At 32.4% G+C, this 25,489-nt stretch overlaps 1 protein-coding gene across 2 annotated transcripts; it reads left to right on the plus strand.

Annotated features, from left to right (window-relative positions):
• The first annotated feature begins 1,941 nt into the window (after positions 1 to 1,941).
• LOC130450587 (ATP-binding cassette subfamily C member 4-like) lies at positions 1,942 to 24,857 on the plus strand. Of its 2 annotated transcripts, XM_056789050.1 has the most exons (19): positions 1,942 to 2,114; positions 5,055 to 5,230; positions 5,804 to 5,914; positions 6,747 to 6,884; positions 7,203 to 7,401; positions 7,533 to 7,761; positions 9,855 to 10,011; positions 11,779 to 12,021; positions 12,335 to 12,697; positions 15,728 to 16,043; positions 16,105 to 16,281; positions 17,073 to 17,257; positions 17,948 to 18,381; positions 20,128 to 20,358; positions 21,402 to 21,632; positions 21,770 to 22,071; positions 22,227 to 22,472; positions 24,053 to 24,213; positions 24,535 to 24,857. In XM_056789050.1, exons 2-19 carry the CDS (start codon positions 5,157 to 5,159, stop codon positions 24,788 to 24,790), a joined length of 4,053 nt encoding a protein of 1,350 aa, XP_056645028.1. In that variant the 5' UTR covers positions 1,942 to 2,114; positions 5,055 to 5,156; the 3' UTR covers positions 24,791 to 24,857. The 2 variants fall into 2 exon arrangements, with proteins under 2 accessions (XP_056645028.1, XP_056645029.1); XM_056789051.1 differs by lacking the exon at positions 24,053 to 24,213.
• Positions 24,858 to 25,489: the final 632 nt, after the last annotated feature.

The raw sequence follows: 25,489 nt of genomic DNA on the forward strand, positions 1-25,489 counted from the left end.
CCAGAGAGAATATAAGGTGGATGTATTGTTTTATCCTTTCTGGCCAAAAACTCTTGCGCAATCAATAAAGAATAGCAGTTGGACATGAAAAATGAGTAGTTGAGCCACATAGAACTGTTCAGTAGATGTTTAGCCCTCCTCACCCATTTCTACCCACTGCTGACTTGGTTTACAAATTGCGGGGTAATATTCAAATATCAAGGTCTGATCTCCAGTGATTACCTGACTTATCCAGTTTCTAGCGTCGTTCTACATGTGGCACAACAAATCATTGAAGATCGCATTTTTTTGTTCATGGGTGAGAACTTTTGGCATCACCTATGTGCAAATCTTTCGCATATATATCTTGCACAAAAGAAACTTGCTATCGATTTTGGACTTGAAATAAAACTGAAAGAAGGAGACCCTTTTGATAGCCAGATGTAGACGAAGCTAATGCATTGTTGTCAGTTGATAAGTTATGACTTTATTCTCGGAATTTAATCACCACACTTTGTATGTGATATTTGAGGTTGTCATTAGTGAGTAATGCGAGTTTTGATGTTTTTTTTGTATTAAATATTTAATGGACGCCATTTAGATAGTTATAAGATGCAAGCAGTGTCTATTTTATGTTGATACCACCGAGCATCATTTGATGTTTTCAATCTATACAGCCTGGGTTGAGCTCTGATCACGATTAATAATTGTTTCCTTGAATGCACAACTTGGCAATAATTTAACTGTTTCTCTATCTCTAGTTTTTACTAAATTCCAAACGCCTTGAATTTAGGGAATCTAGTACTTAGCTTTTTTGTAAATTATAATGATTAATACTACACGTTTAAGTACAATAGTCTGAAGTGCCAAAGTATTTCTAATTATTTACCACGGAGAAAAGCCTTATTAAAGCTTTTGCGTAGTGGTAGTATGCCTCCTCCGAAACTAGAAGTCATTATTTCAGGAGAAGTTTGCTGTATTCATTTATGATAAAAATGAATATGGAAACCATAGATCACCATATCGCCCTTGAATAAATGTTCCATCATGAATATGTAGGTTTGATTTTCTTGGCAGCTTATTTTAATATGCCTTCAAGGATTGTTTAAAATGTGATGCAAATAAGAGGATTATTTTAAACGCCACATTTGTTCTAGCTATACTTAAATTCATCGGTGCAAAAGACACATAAAAATACTTAGAAAACAATCAATTCACACTTCTGCTGAAACCAAACAAAAAATGCAAAATAATAGATTATGTCAATGTATGTTGGTGCTATATGTACCAGCAGTACCTGATTCTCTAAACTCTACTTTGAATGATGTACAATATTCTACAAAACCAACGGTCAAAGGCATCTGCTCTATTTTTCTATAGTAGATTTGAAAGTCTCGTCTTGAAAATGGTAAGCAAAAATTACACACCACAAGCGAATAGTATTTATATAAGGTAGTGGCCCCAAACTTCCCATAGGAAAATTTATAACTATCTAGATATTTCTGGAGAATTTAAAATAGCTATATAGATCATTTGAATCTTCTGAACAAGGAAATTTCGAGAAAAAGGTCATAGGTGCAGATAAAACTAGTAATTTATAACTATTTTACCAAGACACCATAAGAATCTCTGGCTGCAATGGCAAAATTGTCTGGTTTAGAATTGTATTTACTTACACTTTATTTTCAAGTCTAATACCCAGTAACATACATCAATTAGTAGACAAAAATATGCAATGCAAATATGTTTAGCTCAAATAAGAAGATGATAGAACAAAATAGAGAGGCTACGTTAACAAATAAAATTCAATTTGATAGGAAAATTTTTCATTATTATATCAAAAACTTATCAGCTTAACTCTTTTTTCACATGAAGTACTACGTTTTTATTACAATCCTCATTAACAATAAGCACACGACGCCCCTGTAAATGCGATAATTTATTTACATATTATGATAATACGAGTTCAAAGATATACATATGATATATTGTATATTGTTTCGTGCTTTTATCAACCGCAAGTGTCGTATACACTACCCCAGTTTGTTTTATACAATTTTATTATATTACTGACATAAAAATCGCGTGAACGGAAAGCCGTTTTGAATAAAATTGACTAAAAACGTATTAAACACGTATGTATTTTTCCTACTAATATATTGCAAGAATGCTACAAACTATATGGTTTGTTTTTTATGAAATATTTTTTGTCAATTGTCTAATGAATTTTTGTCTTATGAATTATTTATATTCTCAATTACACCCATCATTTCCGTATAAAAAAATAATTCAAGACTTTTAATAATTGTAAACGAAAAATTGTAGTAATATAAGCAGTGGCAACATGTGTTTTGATATCCAAATAGTAATATTCAATATCAATGTTGTGAATCTCGAATAACATTTTGAAAAAAGCCAAAATTGTGCTGTCAAATCAAAAATATATAAGTAAAACAAGTGATTCAACAAATTATACTCGAAATAAATTGAATATAAAAAAATGGCAAAAAGTGAAAGGAAAAAGATATATAATTATATATTTGAATATGTACAAACAAATTGTTTGTTTCTAAAAATAAATTACGTAGTGACGTGGATGTAATATTTACTAATGGAGAGTAGATTTTTTCTGGAATGTGTGGAACAATTTTAGTATTAAACAGTGAAGGGGGGCTAAGTTACGGTGATGTAGGAACTGATGTAGGAAATTTGTCGTCCATGAGGAAGGTGGTCAAATATAAGAATCGTTATTACAATGTTGGTTGCGAACGGCTCAAGTCCTAGTAATTCTCACATAGTACAAAAAGAAGGAAACATTTTTCTGAAGTTTGTTGTTATTGGAGATGAGACTTGAATAATCAAAGAATAAAGCAATGGGTCCCTACCAAACCAAAAAAAATCAAACAGTTGGAATAAGAGGCAAAAAATGGTAACGGTATTTTGAGACAAAAGGTGTGGTTTTGATCCATGACAATGCACTACTCCATAGTACCATGTGGCATAACAATTTATCCTAAAAGTTCAAGTGGGAATTCTTTGATCTTGATGTCCTGAGTATAGCACCCAGTCACTTTCACCCTTTTGAGAAATGTAGGCGTCGTCAGGTGGACAACGCTTCGATACCGAAGAAGAGATTGATGATACTGTAGCTGGGGACACTGAAAAGCAGGATATAGGTAATCTGGTCGTTATGCCGAATGGTTAATTTGTAAAAAAATTATCTCAATATAAATGTTTCCATTATTAAAATTATTTCAATATGTTTGTTATTTATGACCTATCGGAAAAACAGCCTTCGTAATCTATAATGGCATATATTCAAAATGACTCTTCCATTGAACGCCTTCAGAAATTACAATTTGTGGTTCAGCTCGGAGGCTAAATAGGTATAAATGTTATGTTTGGTTTTATTGATATGATAGCTCTTACATGGAAAACAATGGTAATGGTATTTTGAGACAAAAGGCGTGGTTTGGATCCATGGCAATGCTCAAATGCATAGTGTCATGTGACAAAAGAACTTATGCAAAAATCCAAGTGGGAAGTATTTGATCTTACGGTCCTGATCTAGAACCCAGTCACTTTCACCCTTTTGAGAAATGCTCGCGTCGTTAGGTGGCCAACGCTTCGATACCGAAGAAGAGAATCTGGTCGTTATGCCGAATAGTTACTTTGCAAAAAATATCTCAATATAAATGTTTTTAATAATTATTTCAATGTGTGTATTATTTAAGACCTATCGAAAAAACAGCCTTTGTAATATATAACGGCCTATATCCAAAATACCCTGTTCCATTGAGAGTCTTTGGAAATTACAATTTGTGGCTCAACTCGGAAGTTAGGTAGGTATGTTTTATTGGTATGATAACTCTTACTTGGTTAGCGGATATTGTCATGAAAATAACACGTTTTTCAAATTGGTACGGCAATAATAAAATACTTGAAAAATTATAATAGTAAAGTCGGAAATAATACTAGTTTCAATAAATGAAAGCTATGCAAAATATTAGTATTATTTTTTAACAAGACCATGTATTTATTAATCGAATGTTAGCAATTTTGTTTTCTGAAGGAAATTAAAAAATGATCGGATCTGATTGATTATTATTGAAGTAATATGTAAACAAGTTAGCTTATCTGTGCATCTCATAGAGGTCAACGATTTATTCTAGTTTGATAATTAAATTATTTAGTTAATATATATAACGGTCGAGCTAACAAAGCGACAAAATAAACCTCTGATGTTTTACAATTGTGGTTCTGGGCTTCTATGTTTATGTTTTTGTACCTTTTTGTAGGCGTTGAGCGTTATTTACAGATATTTTAAGCACCTGCATCACGATTTTAAATATTTTTTTGGAACAAAATGATGATTATAAAAAATTGTTTTATGTTTTATTGTGTTAATTCTTCTTTGTTAAATATAAGTAAACGAATTCAAAACTACAATTATTTATTGTAAGATTACCTTATTATGGGGAGATTTGGAACAATTAATTTTTCTCATCACAATGTTAAGTATCTACATTATCGTTATTTAGATAATGCTCAAAAATTCAGTACAAATAGCTTTGACTTAAACAGATGTCATGCTGTTCTTTCGAATGCTTAAATATAGACTATAAAAATTGTATTACAAGTCTATTTGTCTCGTTTTTATTCAACAAAAAATCATTATACACCAACTTTCGTATGCTCGGTTGTTTTAAGAAATATCAAAAACTATCATATTATCTCGAAGTATAAATAGTGTTGCATAACTGTAACAAAGCAAAAATACCATATTTCAATTGATAACCCCTGTATATTATATCAAATTCGGATTGATCCCATTTTTTTGGAGCTTTTGTTACGGTCCTAGATTACTGCCTAACAGAGTTACTTAATATGATGCAATATCTGTGTATTTGAGTAATTGTATTATTTTCATTGTATTATTTTCTCATTTGTATACAAGACGGAAACTAGAACCTATGATGTTGTTTTAATTGGAATTCCCTGAATTTCATAACACGAATAAAATCTCTGACTTTGGAACTAATTTTTGTTAGTTAATAAAAATATGTTACCTATAGTTTACAGATATGACGATGCAGTAGTAGATTATTAACGATAACACAGAATTTTCAATAATTTTCTAAGAGTATTACATAAACATAAGGAAAATTGGTAGTGATATGGATTTTTCCAAACGATATGTTAAGGTGTCCCCAGAGGAAAATGCAAACATACTTTCCCGACTTTTTTTTTGGTGAGTAACTATAACGAAATGAAATACGAGTGTGTGTTCAAATAAAAAGGTGGATATAATTGGAATCTTCGTTTAAAAAAATCACCAGTAGCCTAAGCACAGATATATCACTGATTCACGAGGCTGTATCAAGAGCCAGTCTTCTATTATGCTCTTTAGATTATCGTACAAGTCCAAAACAGGGCGACAAGCTCAAGCTGTAGAGCGGATGCTCAAAAGCTGTTTCCATTTAAATTTGACCAGAATAATTTGTGAGCCCCAAAAGAGGTGTGGATACATGGTGCAGTGGGGCAAAATCACTCCTTGCATAAGTAGCCTAGATCGTTGATGGACTTGTGTAGGTTGCAATATGTTTTACAGTCCATGTGACCGTGAGCATCACCTTTTCTGCTGCCGCTTCACTTGAACGAAGCACACAACTGCCTATTTCTCTCATGTGCGGCAACTCTCTCATGCTTACAATTAGGCCAGAAACTACTGCGTGTCTTGATTGATTGTTTGATTGGATTGATCTCTCGTAATTCCACACAAAGGATATTTTCATTCTGTTATCTACATTTTAATATATTTCAGCTGGTTTCTGCCATTCCTTAAATACGGATACAAACATCAAATAGAATTACAGGACATATATAATACTGTCCCCTCCGACTTGTCAAGTCCACTAACTAACTCACTTCAAAGGTATGTATATTGTTGTTTCGTTCAAATTTCATTTATTCTGCTATATATGATATCAATGTGAATATATTTTTCAAAATAATATTTTTAGTAAGTTCATCAGCTCCTACTCCTACTATCTATGCCTTGAAATCTGTGCAAATATATTTGCATATGGAGACTCTACTACAATCATTGATTCCGGTAATGCCTTCTTTCTTATTTCTTTTTTAATATCCTCATCACATCCTTATTTGTTGATACAGATCAAAAGATACGTGATCATGAGGATATATTTTCCTTTTACTAATTAAAATAAATTGTGCAGGAATGCTAAACATTAGTAACGAGAAAGATTTAAACAGTTTTATTATTGTCTTGTGACTTATTATGTTGGTCTACATTTACTGATTGATCATTTCTTCTATATTCTTCTTCATTATTCAAAGATTCTTTGTTATTTTTTCCTTCTCACCATCTGATTCTGGTTTCATAATGTTTATATATGATCATTCAAGTTTATATCTCCTTTGATTTCAAAAATAGCATTTATTATTCAATTCAGTTGTTTTTCTAATTGTGATTTCTCTGATATTAGAAAAATCACTGCGACTACTATCCACAAGGATTTTATTAAAAGGTTCTTGAATTTTTTAGCATCAAATCAAAGAAGTTGTGGTAATGTTAATGAGTTTTAGAATTTTATTATGGAACGTGGAATTTTTTTTCAAATACCCGATACAGTTTCTTAAACAATGGTCGAAAACAAGCAGCAACTTAGCCATTAATAAAAAAATATAATGAATTGAGAATGGAAAAGTTAATATCTATCATATCTAATATTTTTATCTTTTAGAAACTGGGAAGAAGAAATAGAAATTGTTAGGAAACGTAATAATAAGAAACCTAGCTTAAAAAAGGCCGTGTTTAAAACATTTTGGAAGACGTATTTATTTCCTGGTATTGGAATATTTACACAATGTGTTGTTATCAGGTATATTATTTTAATTATTTTCTTAATTGATGAAAAATGTTCAGGGCCTGTTATTAGTAGTTATGTGACTAGTGTAACTGTAAACTGTTGTGAGGGGATTCCTAATCACTACTTTATTACCTCTTTCCTATATGTTCTTATCTGTTCTATGATATTACTTGAGTATATATTTATTTAATAATTTATTTTCGTAATGTTATTGTTATTGTTCATTAGCTATAACTCACTGTATATTATATTGATTTTGGGTGATACTCTTCCTCCATTCTGAAATAGGCAATTCCACAAATTCAGGTCATTTCGTTTGTTTTTTTACAGGATGATACAACCATTAATACTAGCTGAATTTATCTCATTTTTCGATACAAAAGATCAAGACTATTTAGGATGGATTTGGGGATCTACTCTAATTTTGATATCATTTATCAATCTCATTACAACGCATAATTCTTTTTTTTGGGCACAAAGACTTGGTATGAGAGTACGGATTGCAATGAGCTCATTAATTTATAGAAAAGTGAGTAAAAAGACAAGGATTTATTTTCATGAAATTGATATGTTTAGATTATTTTCCAAATTAATTAAGTGACACATTTTATGGAAAATTGAATGAAAATAACTGTTTCCATATGTCTATTTTGTTTTCAGCTTCTGAAACTTAGTCACAAATCGCTTGGAGATACTCCCGCTGGGCATGTAGTGAATTTGCTTTCCAACGATGTCCAAAGATTTGACTCGGCAGCAGCAAATTTACATTATCTTTGGATAATGCCCATAAATACTTTAGTAGGACTTGTTATTCTTTATCAGTATGTTGGAGCTGTCGCAGCTTTGACTGGAATGTTATTCGTAACTTTGATATCTCTTCCTTTGCCAGGTAAACACTATTTGTGAATATATTTGAATCAAGAAATTTCAGTCTCTCCCATAACAAAATTCTCTTAAGCTACAAGATGGAAACTTGAAAATTTTCATCTCTTGTGCAGTTGCCAATGCCAAATCATCTCTATCTTTGCAACATTCATTATCTCATTCATATATTCTTGTTGCTAAATTGTTTTGATTTTAGGACTTTTCTGATTGAAAATTAATTAATTACGACAGGAACACTAACAAACAATATCAATCTCTTAATGCTATAACGTGAACAATATTTTTTGTTAGCCCATCTTTAGCTAACACAAAAAAAACTGGATGGTTTACCCACTCGAGAACAAGCCACGTATAATTGTCCGTGTGAAAAACATGGTGTGCTCAAATCTAAGCCGCAAACAGACATCGTTTGGGCTTGGGACTTATTGATAGTAATTGCAAATGCCAATCTAATTGGAAACTCGGAAACTGAATACGTTTAAATTGAATTGGCACATCTTTAGGTATAATAGAGATTCGTGGTATTAGTATATTTTCACCTCGGAACTTGCCATTTAAAATGCTGGCTTCGATAACGTTTTTCATCAATTTTTGATTGACTAATCGCCTACCGTTGGACAGCCGTGGTGGGTTCAAATTACGAAGCAAAATAATCGGAGATTCAACCTTCAATTGTAAATTAGATGGTGACATGCCTGGCAAATCCAATTTACAGCTTCGCTGGCATCGCAAATTGTATCAATAGATTTGTATAATACCAAGTTCCCTGGCAACCACTGTTGTATCTTCAGGTTTAAATCGTCAACGTCCATATTTTTTGCCGCTAAAATTCCTCTTTCTGCAAGCCATTCATGATTTATGTACTGTGTGTGTACATCGGGAAATATTTGTTCAATGAGAGCATCTTGCGAACCAATGATTGTGCAGAAATCGGTCGGTAATTTTACGCATCCAGTTTCATCTATAGTAACTTTTCCATCACCGCTATATATAAGAGTTGTTTTCAGAATGTTAGGGGTGGACAACCCTAATCAATTAGGGGTATGAAAAATAGATAGTAACCTATTCTCAGACCTACTGAATATGCATATAAAATTTGATAAAAATCGGTCAAGCCGTTTCGGAGAAGTATGGTAACTAAAATTGTGCGAGAATTTTATATATAAGATTTGGCCTCCTTTAATTGAAACTTCGTTTATGTATTTTATTAAAAAAATACGATCTCTTTCAATGAATAATGTGTATAATTTGGACCTTTGTAAAGGATATATAAAATGTCCAATTATAGAACCATATGAGAATTTGTTTATTCTTAGTTTTATGAAAAAATCATCCTTCATAAAAAGTTCTGCATGGTCTGAATCCTGAATCCCGAAGTTTTTAGAGCTGCATATAGGCTTTGTTTAAAAGTATGAGTTTCTACTCAAGAGGTTACCTTTATTTTTAAGAATATTGACCTTTATTGTGAAAAAAACTGAGCACAATTGAAAATTATTGTCAAATAACTTAAATTATTATCATCAATTCAAACTGTGTACCATAACCTATTTATATTAATTTTTGAACAAACCTGGGTATGTATGGATGATACTTGTTACATTTCTAAATAATTGTATTTACTTAATTTCGGATCAAAGACTTTTTCTTTCAAATACATTCAATAAATCAAGCATCACTAATAGTTTTGTGTCTTTACTGCTTCTGACGTTTTTTTGTTAAAATTGCTCTGAACACATCCAAACGTATTAGTTTCACAGATGAACTATATCAGAAATTTGGTATTTCTCGGTGTTTTGGATCCCATATTCAATCTAGGAATTGATTCAATTTCGTGGTCTCAATTTTCCTACTCTAAGCAACGAATCCTTCGCTCTAGTTGATACCAAGTCTTCATTTTACTACTCTTTCATAAGTTTGCCCTCGTGGTAGTTAGTTTTTATATTAAAAATACTGTTCCAACTTATGTTATTTTAATAACATACATAGTATTCAATACGATTTCCGATTTTATTTTGTTACAAATTTTTCCACTCTGTTCTTTTTTCTTACAAATACTACAAAAATAATTTCACATTGCTATAATTAACGTATTTCAAGGTACCATTTCCAGATGGCAAGGGAAACTTAGATATAAGATTGCAGTAAGAACTGATAAAAGAGTGAAACTTATGAATGAAATAACATCGGGAATCCAAGTAATTAAGATGTACTCCTGGGAAAAACCATTTGAGAAAGTCGTCAAGCTCTCAAGACAGTAAGAAATTTATTATGTTTAAAGTATATGTTCACTATAGAAATTTATGTATGTTTGTATTAGGGTGTCATGTACACCACGACCTAAAGGATCTATTGTGTCCCCTTTCCTTGCTCACTTACTCCTCTTAAAAAGCTCAGATTGTGGGATGTCTGTAGCTGCCAGAGATCTTAATCTTCTATTTAATACGCTCCCATGCATAGTGGTCTGGAGTTCCCTAGTGTCTCACATTTCGAGAGAACGTGGATGGAGGTTTCGTTCTCTGCGAAACAAAATCTGCAGGTTGAATTCTCTGTTAGACCTTCAGATGTCCTTTAAGGCGATAGAGCCCCGACAAGACTCCTGGTGGTGTTCGTAGGTTGCTCTTGCCTAATTTGATACAATCAACATATCTTCTGGGTTTATAGCTTTCCAGGAATGTCTTTGCATTTCTCAACCCCCTGTAACTTATGAAGAGTTTGTCCCCCTTTACTTTAGCGAGTCCGTCAGCTAGTTCTCTCCACTCCAGTGTATCCTGGGACTCATTGAAGGGTTACTTGATTCTTCTTATCTCGCTCATTTAGCTTGTTCGGGCTTTCCCACACCAGTTGAATTTTTTGACAATGGAGCTTAGAGCTCTAATGGGTGCTTGGCTATCGGACAAGATGGTTTTCTGTTTGCAATAATTCCATTCTAGATTGAACTGGACACATTTTTTAGTTCATATATTTTTGCTTGAAAAATGCTTGGTGTGTTGCCAAAGCTTTTAGAGTATTTGATTCCAGACCCTTTCACTCCTATTCCAGTTCTATCTAATGTTTTGGAGCTATCCGTATATTATTTGATGGAGTTTCTGTTCATTTTTCGTATGGTGTTTTGATATTATTTGCTTCTACAACTTTTAACGTTTTAATGTCTTGAAGTAAATTTTTTCTCAAAGCTAAACTTCTTCGGTATGTCCTGAGATATGTTCCCATTATTTAAGGACGGTTTGTGATTGTTGATTCCTTCTCTTAACATTCTGAGTGATATTTTTCTGCCTCGCTTTCCACTACTATATGAAGAGACGGAGGATCCAGAATCACTTCTAATGCAGCTGTTGGACATCATCTCATGGCCCCGGTTGCACATATACATGCCAGTCAATGTAGACTGGCTTAGAATGATCAATTATGATTACGATCGTTTTTAATTTATGAATTTTGTTTTTCAAAAGAATTTTATAACGTATCACTCTGTTAGGTTAGATGATTCCATCTTCAATATACACATAGTTCAAAGCCGCTCTTCTAGAATGCACCACTCAAAGAACGATGGGGAGAGCCCTGTCTTTGATGTCTTAGTGTTTGGTTTCCTTCATGCTTTCCAAGGGTTTGACAACCCTTATCTTTTGCCGAGAATAGTGCCATGCACATTACTCTTTTCTCTTCAATTGTGACGTGTTTTGTGCAGTATCTAGAAGAAATGAATTGTTACTTATTAGTCTAAAAACTACCTTGCATCCACTTGCTAAAGCTCTCCCTACTCGAGATTTTGCTAATTTTGACTGAGTCAGATTCTCAAAAGCTAGTATTTTTCCACTGGTGTCTAAACAGCTGCTAGTGGTCCCACTATGGTACAAAATTGCGGACTGCAGCTTATTTTTTCAAAACCTGTCTGGCTGGATTGCCATATTCTTGCATATCCCTCATTCCTAGTTACCCAAACAAATAGTAGTCCTAGTACAAACAAACATTTGCCATAAACTTTAACATGATTCAATTACTTCATGGTAGTTTTTATCTTCAGGCTAGAAGTAGACGTTATATCTAAAACTGCGTATTGTTATGGAATCCTATCAGCAATGAGTGTATTTACTGAGCGATTAGTTCTTTATGTAACACTCATTACATTCGTTTCGATTGGTCAAAGATTAACGAGCAACGTTGCATTCTCCTCGGCTCAACTTTTCAACAGCATCCAAGCTATCATGGCAATATCATTTCCGAATGCTTTATCATCCTATTCTGAAGCCAAAGTTTCTTTGAAAAGGTAAGATACCTTCCAAATTATAAACAATGAATTGGCTTTAAATGATATGGTAAAACTACGGCTGACTTCAATGCTAATATCGGACGCCAGGAGGATAAAAAAGCAGAAGTACTTAATGATAATGTTCTTTAAGTCGAGACGTATGCTGTCTTTATATTTTATACCTATCGAGTAGTGTATCATCAAAATCTAACTTTTCTTAATTGGGAAATTTAACGTAGTCAGTACAAAATAGAATCTATTCTTATGTGTTGGTACATAACAAATTAATAACATAATTTTTTGAAGTAGGTAATTTGATAAAAATTTTCAGGTTAGAAGAATTTTTAACATTAGATGAGAATACTGAACAAGCGATAACAAACAAGGAAACAGATACTCAGCAGTTAGGTGAAATAAAATTGAAATCCGTAACAGCAAATTGGAATCCCAAGAACATTGTTCCCACATTAATTAACGTCGATTTACATATCAAACCAGGAACTTTATGCTGCGTTATTGGTAATTTGGGCTCTGGTAAAAGTAGTCTTTTGCAGTTATTATTAAAAGAACTATCACCGTCTAAAGGAGAAATAAGTGTATCTGGAAAAACGGCGTATGCTTCTCAGGAGCCTTGGTTATTTGTATCGAATATCAGGAATAACATTTTATTTGGAAAGCCGTACGATAACGAAAGGTCTGATCTACTATAATATAGATATAATTGCTAAATACCATTCACATCATAACTAGTCATCATTATAACAAAGTTAGAAAAAAACTTAAGGTCAGCATTTAACAATTCAGTTAAAATTATAAATTTAATGACTAAATCATAGAGTGAACAATCTTAAAATCTCTGTAGCATTAGTTATCATTTTTACACGCTTTATATGTATGTCAAGGAATTTTTGGACTCGATTTCTCCTTAATTCAGAACGCCAGAATAATTTAAAATTCATCACACTTGCGAACAACCAGCTGATTTATTTGCAATGGAAGTGAGGTATCATAAACATTGTTATCGTGATTATCTGCTACTACCAAGAAATTCTGACAATCCAGCAGGCAGACCTTCAATTAAAATACCACATGACATACTTATAGAGGCATTTGAAAAGCTGATTGATGAACTGAAACATCAATTAACATCCCACTCTTTTGAAGTGTTATTCTTGGCCAAGCGACTAGCTGAACTCACTGAAATAGAAGATGCAATTGTAGAAAATCGCGTTATGAAATCGCTGCTCATTAATAAGTATGGTGAAAATGTTTTATTTTCATATCCGAGTGACAGATCAAAATCATCATTGTTGTTTATGGGCAATATACCACTGGATGAAGTCATTGAATATATGCGTACCGTGAATTCAACAAACTACACTGTTCAAGTAGCTAAATAACTCCGAAAAAAACTATTAAATACTAAAGTGATACCAGATGGATATTTTTGTGATGAAATTTTAATTGAACAATTTTTACAAACAGGTCAATTACCGAATACTTGGCAAATGTTTATGCAAGCATTGTTCAGTGCAAAGAATAATAAATTAAGTCAGAATTATAATCGACGAGCGTTGTCAGTGTTTTATGATGTGTATTACACGATTACTGAAAAACAGACTCCAAAGCATATAGCTTTAGCTCAATCTGTACATCATTTGACTCGATCGAAACAATTAATCGTTATTTTGAATAAATGTGGGCATTGCATCAATTACAAAGCATTAAAAAACCTCGAAGTAACAACGTTAATTGTGTGTGAAGATATACGACAAAAAATTGCTTATTCCTAAAAATATAGTTCGAGATTCATTGTCAGAATAAAAAAGATTGATAATTATCATTTTTTCATTTATAATATATAAAAATTTGATTTTTTTGAATTAAAAAAATTTTTTTATCAATAATAATTGTTTTTAGTTTTGATTTTCCTGTTGTTTTTTCACTTGACTAGCTGTAAGTATCTTTAATCACAAAAATCAATTGGATATTCTCACTAAAACAATCGTTATAATGATATCAAAGTATGTGTTCAGTCCATTTACTAGATGTCTAAGGGGGTGGGGTGTAAAAAAAATTGACCATTATGGCTCTTGGCAATATCCAGAATCATAATCTGCATGCTTTTCTGAGTTCAAAACCATACACCGAATGCGGTCGTCACATTTTGCACACTCAACTCCATCCAGCGCCCGGTCTTATAACCTCAATAATTACTTTGTGAATGTAGCCAAAAATTACCCTGATGCAGATGTGAATTTACACAGTTTCTTCTTTATGTCGTGGTTTAAGCAAAGCTTCGCAGTACAATTAATAACATCAAATAGAAATCCTCATCTGATACCGATAAGCTTACATTCAAAGTGTTTTCGAGTCTGGTGGAATGAACATTATATCACCTTACCGCTTTAACAAACATTTTGTTTAAAAATGGCACTTTTTCAAATTGCCTTGAGACGGCAATAATTATTGCACAATATAAAGAAAGAGATGAAAATCAAGCATCTAGCTATCGCTCAACTGCACTCCTTCCCACGTTATATAAGACCATTGAAAGATTGGTGAAAAAAGGCTTTTATCATTTTTGTTTAAATTTAAAATACTTATTACCCATCAATTTGGATTTTTAAGTAACAAATACACAAATGATGCTATATTCTTCCTCCTAAATAATGTTTACTTTAGCCTAAACACTCATCACTCCATTGCAACAACTCTGTGATTTTTCTAAGGCATTTGATTGTTTAAATCATAACATTTTAGTTTACGAATAACGAATTGCAGTACTACGGTTTCAGGGGAACACTTCTCGCATGGTTAAAATCATACATTACCAACAGAAGTCAGCTTCTAAGGGTTGATGCAACGTTGTCTTATTGCAAGCCAATAGAATGTGGAATGACTCGAGGCTCAGTATTAGGCCCTATTTTTTTCTTCTTTTTATCAATGACATTGCCTATATTCACATCAGTGGTAAAATATGTCTTTTTGCGGATGATACTAATTTCCCTTGGATCAGCCCAGATGTTCCGACACTTTATATTACCATATCTAGGAACTAATCACCTTTTAATTATGGTGCGATTCTAATCTTCTGTGTCTCAATGATTCATACAAAATTACGTTACAGTCTTTTGTATTAAATAACAGTGTTATTATAACACCATCATTGACGTCGTTGAATCTGTAAAATTTCAATGTGCTTGTTTTAGATAATTCTTTGAAATGGGAGTTAAATATCGCAGTTTTATCTAAAAATTTAAGTTCTGTCTATTTTATGCTAAGATCAGTTTTCCAGGAACTAAACTTATCCACTTCAAAAGCAGTTTACGAGTATTATGCCCTTTTTGAGTCGCATCTCCAATAGGCTCTTCCCTTTTGGGGTACGTGTTCTGCTATTCAATTTGAATCTTTGAATCCATTAGCCTAATCGTAAGCACGCTACTTCTATTTGAGAAGCTTCATTTCACAACTATCCACTAAAGAAATATCGTTATTCACTGTAGTTTACGTGCGTACACTGTATAATTAGATTACGTTTCATTTGTGTATTTATTTTGTTATTTGTGTGTTTGTTTTTCAGTTATTTACAAGCTCTTGTCTACAAAGTGTAGAATTAAAATTTGAGAATAAATTATAGTGTGGTTATTTTTTTGGTTTGATTAAACGTTTTTCAGTTGTTTTATTCTATAATTTATTTTAATGAAAATAAAATTTATTTTAGATATCGTAAAGTAATTAACGCTTGTTGTTTAGAAAGAGACTTTGAGCAATTTCCCCATAGCGACAAAAATTTAGTTGGGGAAAAGGGAATAGGTCTTAGTGGTGGTCAAAGAGCGAGAGTAAATTTAGCCAGAGCCGTCTACACAGAAGCAGATATATATTTGTTAGATGATCCACTTTCTGCAGTAGATACGAAAGTAGGAAGGCATTTATTTGAAGAATGTATATTGAAATACTTAGCTGGAAAAACAAGGATTTTAGTAACACACCAACTACAATTCATTAAACAAGCTGATCTTATTGTTATAATTAGTAATGTAATAATTTTTGTTTTTATTTCAAATTATTTCACGTTATAGTGAATATAATCAATTTTAGGGCAAAATAGAACACGTGGGAAAATTCTGTGACTTGTCAGAAGATTATCTTGATACTTTACAGCATAATTCTAATAACGACAACATGACGAAGGAAGAGAATATTATTGAACATAAAGACATTAAATCTGGTTATCGAACTGACAAAATTGACCTTCAATCTTCTATTTCACTAGCGGTAAGTGAATGTGTTTTACCACTTTTAAATGAAGTTCAAAAATGTTGCCCTTAATGTGAAATCAAAAAGAAACTACAAATATCTTCATCTTCATGCTCATGCTCATCTTTCATCGCCTCCAAGCTTTTTTGCGAATTACTATTATTAAAAAATATCGCTTTCATTTTTTTATTATGTACAGATTTAAAAGAGGATATTCGTCGATGCTTTTTCACTATATTTATGTATAGGAATAGTGATCCTTACATTATGAACAAGATGAAATGAAATGCATAATGAATCATGAAATATAAAAATATGTAAAGATTACGGACTGTTGAATAGTAGATATGATTGAGAGGTCATTTATCAATATAGAGCACACAATTCCGGGAATGTCCAGCTGTCTCTTCTTTTTATTTTATGATTTATTCTTCTGCATATTTCTTTTGCCTTATTTTTCATCATTATCTCGATGTTTTGCACATATTTTTAATATATGCCATTCCTTCATAACTTATTATACTTTTTGCTTTGCTCCTCTAGTAACTTTTCATATATGAAGTAAATCTCATCAGTTCTTTCTCTACTGTTTGTTATATCTTCATCTCTGATTTGTTCACTATAATACCCGCTACCTACTTCTTTTGTTAGGTTTTCATTTTTTATTTCTGAGTGTATAATGAGAATTTTTCTTTTAGAGAATCTATTTTCACTTATATTTTGGTGTGAACAGCTATGAACTCTGTTTTCCTAGTTTAAATTTAAATATGATAATAAAATTTATACCAAATTTTATTTTTTATCATTAGCATTCCGCACAACTTGATGATCCAGAGGAATCTGAAGAATTGATAAAAAAAGGTGACATTTCCAATTCAACGTATTTCGAGTATTGGAAATCTGGCGCTGGAATAGTTTTTTTAAATTTTACTTGTCTCATGTTCATTTTGGCTCAAGTTATCACTAATGCATCAGATCTTTGGTTAACACACTGGTAAATATAATTTTATAGCCTTACCTTAATTGATTCAACAGCATCGTACAGATAGCAGGGGCGAATCCAGGGAGGGGCGATGGGGTCTATCGCCCACCCCCTAAGTCAACCATCCCGAACGAAAAATAAATAAATAAATAAAAATCAAAGAATCAACCTTAGATCAAAACAATATTAACATATTGATAAATAATATTATAAGTAAGTTATAGTAATTCATCTATTTGTTTTCGTATGAAGAGTGAAATAATTGTGACAATTCAAGAAGGGCCTACAGAAAAAACTAACTCTCAAAACAAAAAGTCGAGTCTTTTATCTCATTTTGTCCTCATGTCATAAAAACGTTCAAAATGGGAATGCTACAGAAAGGCTTTATTGAGTATTCATCAAGACATAGAGTTAAACCTACTTATTCGTTTCTTCATTTATACATTCTCGTTTATTAAATCACACAGTTATATTCCCTTCGTTTTCGTAACCTTTTTTTATAATTCTTGGCTGTCACCAGACCTCTGGATCCACCCCTGAGAGCCCTAACAGATATGATCAATGCTGAACATGTATTTTACAACTATAATAAATAAGTTCACGTTAATGAATAGGCCTATCAATACTATTTATTTTAATACTCAAGTTTAAGTTGTGAAAAGTTCTTTTCTTTAATTTACTCACAAATAAAATGATTTCAAGGACCAATATTGAATCAAGAAGATACAAGTTTCCTACTTCCAATCAGACACCGAAAATATCTGATGCTGAACACGTATCTAACTGGACGAGTGACCCTCATATGTTTTCTACACCACTCACAATTATTTTAGATACACAATCAGAAGCTGCAGTACTTACAAATCAAGTATTCAATAAAACTGTTACTGCATTATCAGATTTGGAGAATTCAACTAGTAAAGTGAATATTATAACAGATGATTTCAACAATGCTGGAGATCGAGATTACTATATCTGGATTTACACAATATTGATAGCTGGATCAGTGATATTTCTTACTTTTAGATCTTTCTTGTATTACCGTATATGTATGAATGCTTCTAAAGTTTTGCATAATAAAATGTTTAGTTGCATCCTGAAAGCACCAATAAGATTCTTTGACATCAACCCATCAGGTAAGAGAATAAGTTATATGCTTCAAATAAGTTTTGTTGGATGTGATTTTGTATTGATTTCTACTGACTCACAATTTCGGGCAGTTTTCATTTATTTGAAAATTAAGTCTAAGCGATGAATTGAAAATCTGTGAAACCACTTCCATGCTTTGGTTTCCAGTAATACTGCAGTAATTCTACAAACCAATGCCAGTGATTTGTTATTGTCATCGTGTTTTTATATTGTCAATTTTTATTTCTTCTGGATTTTCCTTTATATTGAAGAATTTTAAAAAATCGAAGTTGTGATCTACAAATGGTTGAAACTTCATCTTTAACCGCTGCTTTCAGTTGTAATCCAGTTTCGAATCAATGATTTTGTTACCACTTTGAATTTATTTGTTTAAAGCGTCTAGAGACCAGTCGAGGTGTCAACTGAAACGAACGTGCTTTATCAAGATTGTTAACGGTTTGAATAATAGTAAAAAAAGTAAATAATATTACGAAACTGTCGAACAGATCTCAACTCAAGCTTTGTGTGAAAATATTTGGGAAGATCACCAACAACATCGAATGTCAATCGCAGAAGACTAAGAGAGTGATCCAAGGTTATCGATCGCATGATAACGGATGATAAAATTTGTTTTTTTCAGTATGACCCCGAGTGTCTGTGTTCTTTCGCGTTAGAGATATAGAAAAAACATTTGAAAATGCATATTTTCAACCTCATGTTCATGACAAAATTCACATTTGAATTTTATCTTCCACCATACCAGTTATAAGAGGTATGAGATAATCTCGAGAGCCATAGTTCTCCTTCCTATTTGCTCATATAAAATTTCTGGTTCAAAAAAAAAAACAATATCAAGATAAAGATTTGTTGATTTGCTCAAAGTGTTGCTAACATATTGTCAATATCATCAAGATGCGGATGTATTCGATGAGGTTGATTGAAAATGGGATCTGACATCATGTATGACAGTGTAAAAGCCGAGTTTGAATAATAAAAATATTGTAACAAGGAGACAGTAGCATACCATCCGCCCACACCGGTCATAACTAATGGGATGGTGAAGAAACTATGGTGACTAAATGGTGAGTGGCGGTATATATTGGGTAACCATTAAACTACATCTCTAAATGTTTGAGCCCGATGAAGCTATTACTAGATACTTTGGAAGGTTCTACCATGTTCAGCAACATTGCAAAATTGTAAGGTAGAAGTTTATAGTGATTGAATATTGAAGATATGTGGCGAGCTATAAAAAGCAATCCAAGCAGTATGAAGTATGTATGTATGAAGTGTGGGACGGCTTCTGTGTCGGCGTGAGTTGTATTAATTTGGTTGATTGGAAGTATTCCGGAAATCCGCATTGAGAATTTTCGTTGAAGTCTAAATGAGATATCAATAATTTATTATAATATAAATATATTTTTATACGTTTCTCTATATGTAAAGAATTCTATTTCTATTCAATACTGATAGTTTGCTCAAATCATAACTTCATTATGAAATTTTTTGCTCTTCAGATACTTACATTTCCCGTATCAATTTACGGAAAGGATTCTTCCATATTTTTTACAGCTTATAATAATGTGTATTACCATAGATTTTAAATTATATTCATTAGAAGAGATTCTTTCACTCGCTCATATTGTTATAGTGTCTATAGTACTCGTAAACCAGTCGATAGAACATTATGGAGCTTGATTAATCAAATAATAAATATTTTGGAACTAATTTTCTCTTTGCAACAATTTTTTTAGGAAGAATACTAAATAGGTTTACAAAAGATATGGGTTGCGTTGACGAACTATTACCCCGTTGTCAAATGGATGCCATACAGATTTTGGTAGTAATGGTTGGTATACTAATAATGGTGTTCATTGTATCACCATGGATGTTAATTCCTGTAATTTTACTTGCACCTATTTATTATATTTGGCGCACAATATATATGGCAACAGCTCAGTCTTTGAAAAGACATGAAGGAGCTGGTAAGTGTTAAGAAATTATCTATATAGAACTAACTTTTGACATTTCGATTAAATTTCGACCCTCATCAAATATATAAATATATTCCTTGTACCAACTCTCAGTATTATTCAACCCATATCAGTTTATTTTGCATAGAAAAAATAGTATTTTCTATTCGTCTAAGTCCGCAGTACGGTTCAGTATGGTTTGCAATATAAAATTTGACAAAGTTGTGCGCATATTTTAAACTAATAGTACATACATAATATACCTACGGTAACCATAATGTTTGGCAATTATTCTTTAGCCATTAACTAATTTTCACTACAATAGTGCAACTTACGAAGTGAATGACTGGAAACACTTTAATAGCAGGTTAGTAAATAAAGTGATGAGACTCGCAACTTAGTGCTCTATACGGTAGCACTGGAAGCACTTAAGGAGCGACAGGTGGACATGCTATAGACTATAGACGCTTAGTACGAGTTTGAACTGGATCGAGTCAATAGAGTTTATGTATTCATTGTTTTAAAGTACGTTCTAAAAAAGAATGACATTAATTATGAGCAACGTTGTACTATCGTGCTATCAGGTTTTGCTTCAAACATACTTAGTGGAACAAAAATTTATGCAAAACTTCAGCCAGTCTAAAGGAGAGTGTTGTGTCGAGATCCCAGGTGTTCCGGTGGTTCAAGGCATTGAGTTTTTGGTGGATAAAAACATTCCTCTGGTTTCACAACTTCCGTACTCACCTCAAGAGTATCGTCCTGACCTTTTTTTCTTCCATAAATTGAACCCTCATCTAGAGGAACGTCCTTTTCGAACAACAGAAATAATCAAATGTTTGTGACCAACCAGCTGAAGGCTCCTCTATTATCCGAACTCTAGCATTGCTATGAGGCGTGGCTATCTAAAGAATTATTTTGAATGAGACAACAAGAAATGTTAGTCTACTCGATTAAAACTTATTATATCTAAAAAACAGTCTCATCACTTAATTGTCACACTTTATGTTACTCATATATTTGTAAAATCTCTAAAATTGAATATATTTTTGTCTTAGCAAAAGCTCCAGTATTTTCACACATATCAGCGTCTATGCACGGCATTACGACTATCAGAGCTTCTAAAGCCCAAGAAATGGTTATAAAAGAATTTGATACTCTGCAAGATCAACATACTAGTACATGGCTATCATTTTTGGTGAGCAGTGCAACTTTTGGATTTTATTTAGACGTTATCAGTTGGACTTTCTTAGTCATAGTTACTTTCCAATTCGTTATTTTTAAAAGCGGTAAGATATATAAGTTACAGGCAAATAGTATGTTGTTTCTTTAAACTCTTTAAAAGCTGAAGCTCTAGAAACTCTTTCAAACTCTTTCATGCTTGGACTTATACGTTCACTAACTTCAAGATTCTGTGTTTTTTTAGAAGATACATTAAGTGGTAGTGTGGGTTTAGTGATATCCCAATGCCTAATATTAACTGGAATGGTGCAATATGGAGTTTTTATGACAGCACAAGTAGCAGGAAATATGATAAGTGTTGAGAGAATACTTCAATATACTAAATTGGAGAAGGAAGGTCCATTTGAATCATTAGCCACCAAAAAACCACCCAGAGATTGGCCAAGTAACGGGAACATTATGTTTAAAAATGTATATCTTCGGTATTCTCATGAATTGCAACCTGTTTTGAAGAATGTAAATATAGATATAAGATCGAGAGAAAAGGTAAATAGATAGAAATGTTGGTAATAAACTAAAAATTTATATATTTAACCAGTTTTGCCTGATTGGTAAGTTTTCCAACAAAATTTAGTGGATTTTAAGATAGATATTATAGATTCTAGTATATTCTAGTACTAATTATTTATTTTTATATTTAGATGGGTATCGTGGGACGTACTGGTGCAGGAAAATCGACTCTTATTGCTTCTTTGTTTCGATTGGCTCCAATAGATGGTATAATTTCTATAGACGATATAGATACTTCCGAAATCGGATTAGATGATTTGAGATCAAAAATTTCAATCATTCCGCAAGAGCCAATTTTGTTTTCCGCTTCTGTAAGATACAATTTAGATCCGTTTGAGTCGCACAGCGACGAGATATTATGGGAAGCCTTGGAAAATGTAAGTTTATTGGAATGAACTAACAAATAACTATTTTGCTGTTTATTATTTTCTGTATATCCAATTTCCACTATTAATTCCTATCAGGTATCCAGTGATTCAACTGTGTGATTTTATTTAAATGGTTTTCAATTTTTATTTCACTTTTTACGCTCACGAAGTGACAAAATACAAATAGATCAATATAATTATTTATAATGATAACAAAAAAGTTTTAAACATCTTTATGAAAACAGTTAGTCCTCTGAATAGCTGAGAAAATAATACAGCCTTTTACAAAATCATTTATCGATACTAACTACCTATAACCAAAAATTCCCTCGCTTCAATTCTGCATAGAAAATTTTGTGTCAAGATCCCTAGCATTCTCAATTCTATATCCACTAGTTGAGAGGATACATTAGTACTTGGAAACAAAAATTATGGAACAAATAAATGTTAGCTATAAAAAGAAGATATCCATTTTTTTGCACATTATATTGTGTAATATCCTCGAGTTGGTTTTTGACTCTCGATTCAATTAGAAACACCATAACCATGAACTCAAGGACAGCTGCTTAAAAGGGCTAAACATAATTTAAACATTCAGTTACTTTGAAATTTTGACAAAATTATATCACTTTATTTATCAATTTATAGACAAAATTTACGTTCTCAGCTTGATTATAAATACTTTATCCATATGTTCGCTTCAATCCTAGCTTCCTCTGACTTCCCCGCCTCCTCTATCTTCTATTCTTTTTGCACCAAAACTATTACTATAGTCGATACCTCACACATTATTCACAATAAATATGATTATCCTTGCACACTGGTGGAAATAGCATTTCTAAAAATTCTAAAACAAAATGATTCCATCCTGTTACATCTAGAAATTATTCCGATTGCTCAATTATTTCAAAACACAAACTCATGGCACACATTTGTTAATGTGTAGAGATATTTACAGCATCCTTCAGGTGTTCAAATATTTCTCTCCATCCCCAAATATATCAAATATATCGCCATATGTACTGATTCTGTTACCTCCACTACATCTTTGCCCATAGTGTAAAAATCTATCTTATCTAGTTTCCATCTTAAACTAGAATGACCGGAAACGAAAGTGCATATCATCATGCTGAAGAATCTTCTAACATATATCCATCCACTTCTCACCTCTTTGTACTTCTCAAGTAGAAAAGAAGCTACATCTCATTCAAAAGTTGTTCTGATTGCAAAATTGTCTCACTTTCTATTATGGCCATCAAGAACATACTGACCGACTGCAGGCAATAATCCACCGTATACCAACAATTTGATTTGAAGTTTAGCGCCTTGAGGACACACAACTGCCCCACAATGATCAAGTTTCTCCAAGCTACCAGCTTCTACGACAAAATCTAATTAGGCATTGTGAGTTGAATAAACTTATGTAATTTTATTCCTGTGCCAATGACTATAGCTGTCGAACTGTCGAAGCAGGTTCAACTGGAGTAAAAGACAACATTCCAGTTTGCACATTATTGAAATGACCGCGAGTAAAATTGAAATATTGCCTTAAATATTTCAAATGAGTAACATCTATGATTCTATTTTAGGTAGAGCTAAAGACTGTAATAACTGATTTGAATCAAAATATTAGTGAGGGAGGCTCGAATTTCAGTGTAGGCCAAAGACAATTGATTTGTTTAGCTAGAGCAATAGTTCGAAATAACAAAATTCTTGTGATGGATGAAGCTACAGCTAACGTTGATCCAGGGTCAGTATATATACAAAATCTATTATTACGACACTTGACAATTGGAACATGTGCATTGCATTGTGCAAAAATTATCGAACAATCCAATCTCGTAACTATAAACAAACAACAATTATAAATTGTAAGATGAATCCAAAGTAGTTGCATTATACATACTAAACTGGAAGAAATTGAAGAATCAATGCAAATTTGAAAGTCTGCACTTACACCAAACTTGATAAACTATTACACAACATTAACTCGAAAAATACTTTTTCATTAATTTAACTGAATAGACTTAATATTATTATTCCTTTTAATAATACTTGATAATATTTTCAGAACTGACATCCTTATTCAGAAAACTATACGTGAGAAATTTAAAAATTGTACTGTGATAACTATTGCTCACCGACTAAATACTGTCATGGATTCCGATAAAGTTTTGGTAATGGATGCAGGTGAAGCCGTGGAATTTGATCATCCTCACATACTTCTACAAAATCAAGATGGATATTTTAATAAAATGGTTAGAGAAATGGGTCCAGAAATGGAGACGATGCTAAGAAGTATAGCTAAAACTAACTACAAAAATTAGTATTATTTTTTTAAACTTTATCACATTATCAATGTTTGATTTTGAATAATATAATTTTATAGAATAATTTCATGCATTTTTATTCTAAATTTATCGTTGCATAATAAAAACTGGAGAGCTTATCATATTCATACAAGAGTGCGTTTTGACAAGACCAGAAAAAATTGTGAGAATGCCGTTAAGGCAAAAATTGCAAATTTTTTATAAAAGTCTACGTCACACTCTCAATAGTGTATTTGACTTTGTCGTTAGTTTGTGGAAATCTCAGTATTAATCTTATAATCTCATGAATATTCAAAACAAACTTCATTTCTCATCCAGCCCCATAAACAAACATCTAGTGGTGTGAGGTTTGGAGATGTTGCAGGTCAATTAATGGGACCTCCACGACCAATCCCACGCACTGGAAAATGTTCGTCCAAATGTTGCTTGACCTGACGAGCGACATGTGCAGGAGCTCTATCGTGCTGATAGTACATCTGCATTCTAATATTTTTAGGAACATCCTCTAGTAGGCCTTGTAATTAATTTTGTAAAAAATTTAGGTAGTTGTCTCCTGTGAGACGATTCTCTAAAATGAAAGGGCCAATTAAATAACTGTCAACCATACCACACCACACGTTTACAGAAAACGAATGTTGAAAATTGCTTTCGACTGTTGCGTGGGGATTTTCGTCCGACCATACATGATAGTTACGA

The sequence above is a fragment of the Diorhabda sublineata genome, chromosome X (genome assembly GCF_026230105.1).
Source record: "Diorhabda sublineata isolate icDioSubl1.1 chromosome X, icDioSubl1.1, whole genome shotgun sequence".
Classification (NCBI taxonomy): Eukaryota; Metazoa; Arthropoda; class Insecta; order Coleoptera; family Chrysomelidae; genus Diorhabda; species Diorhabda sublineata.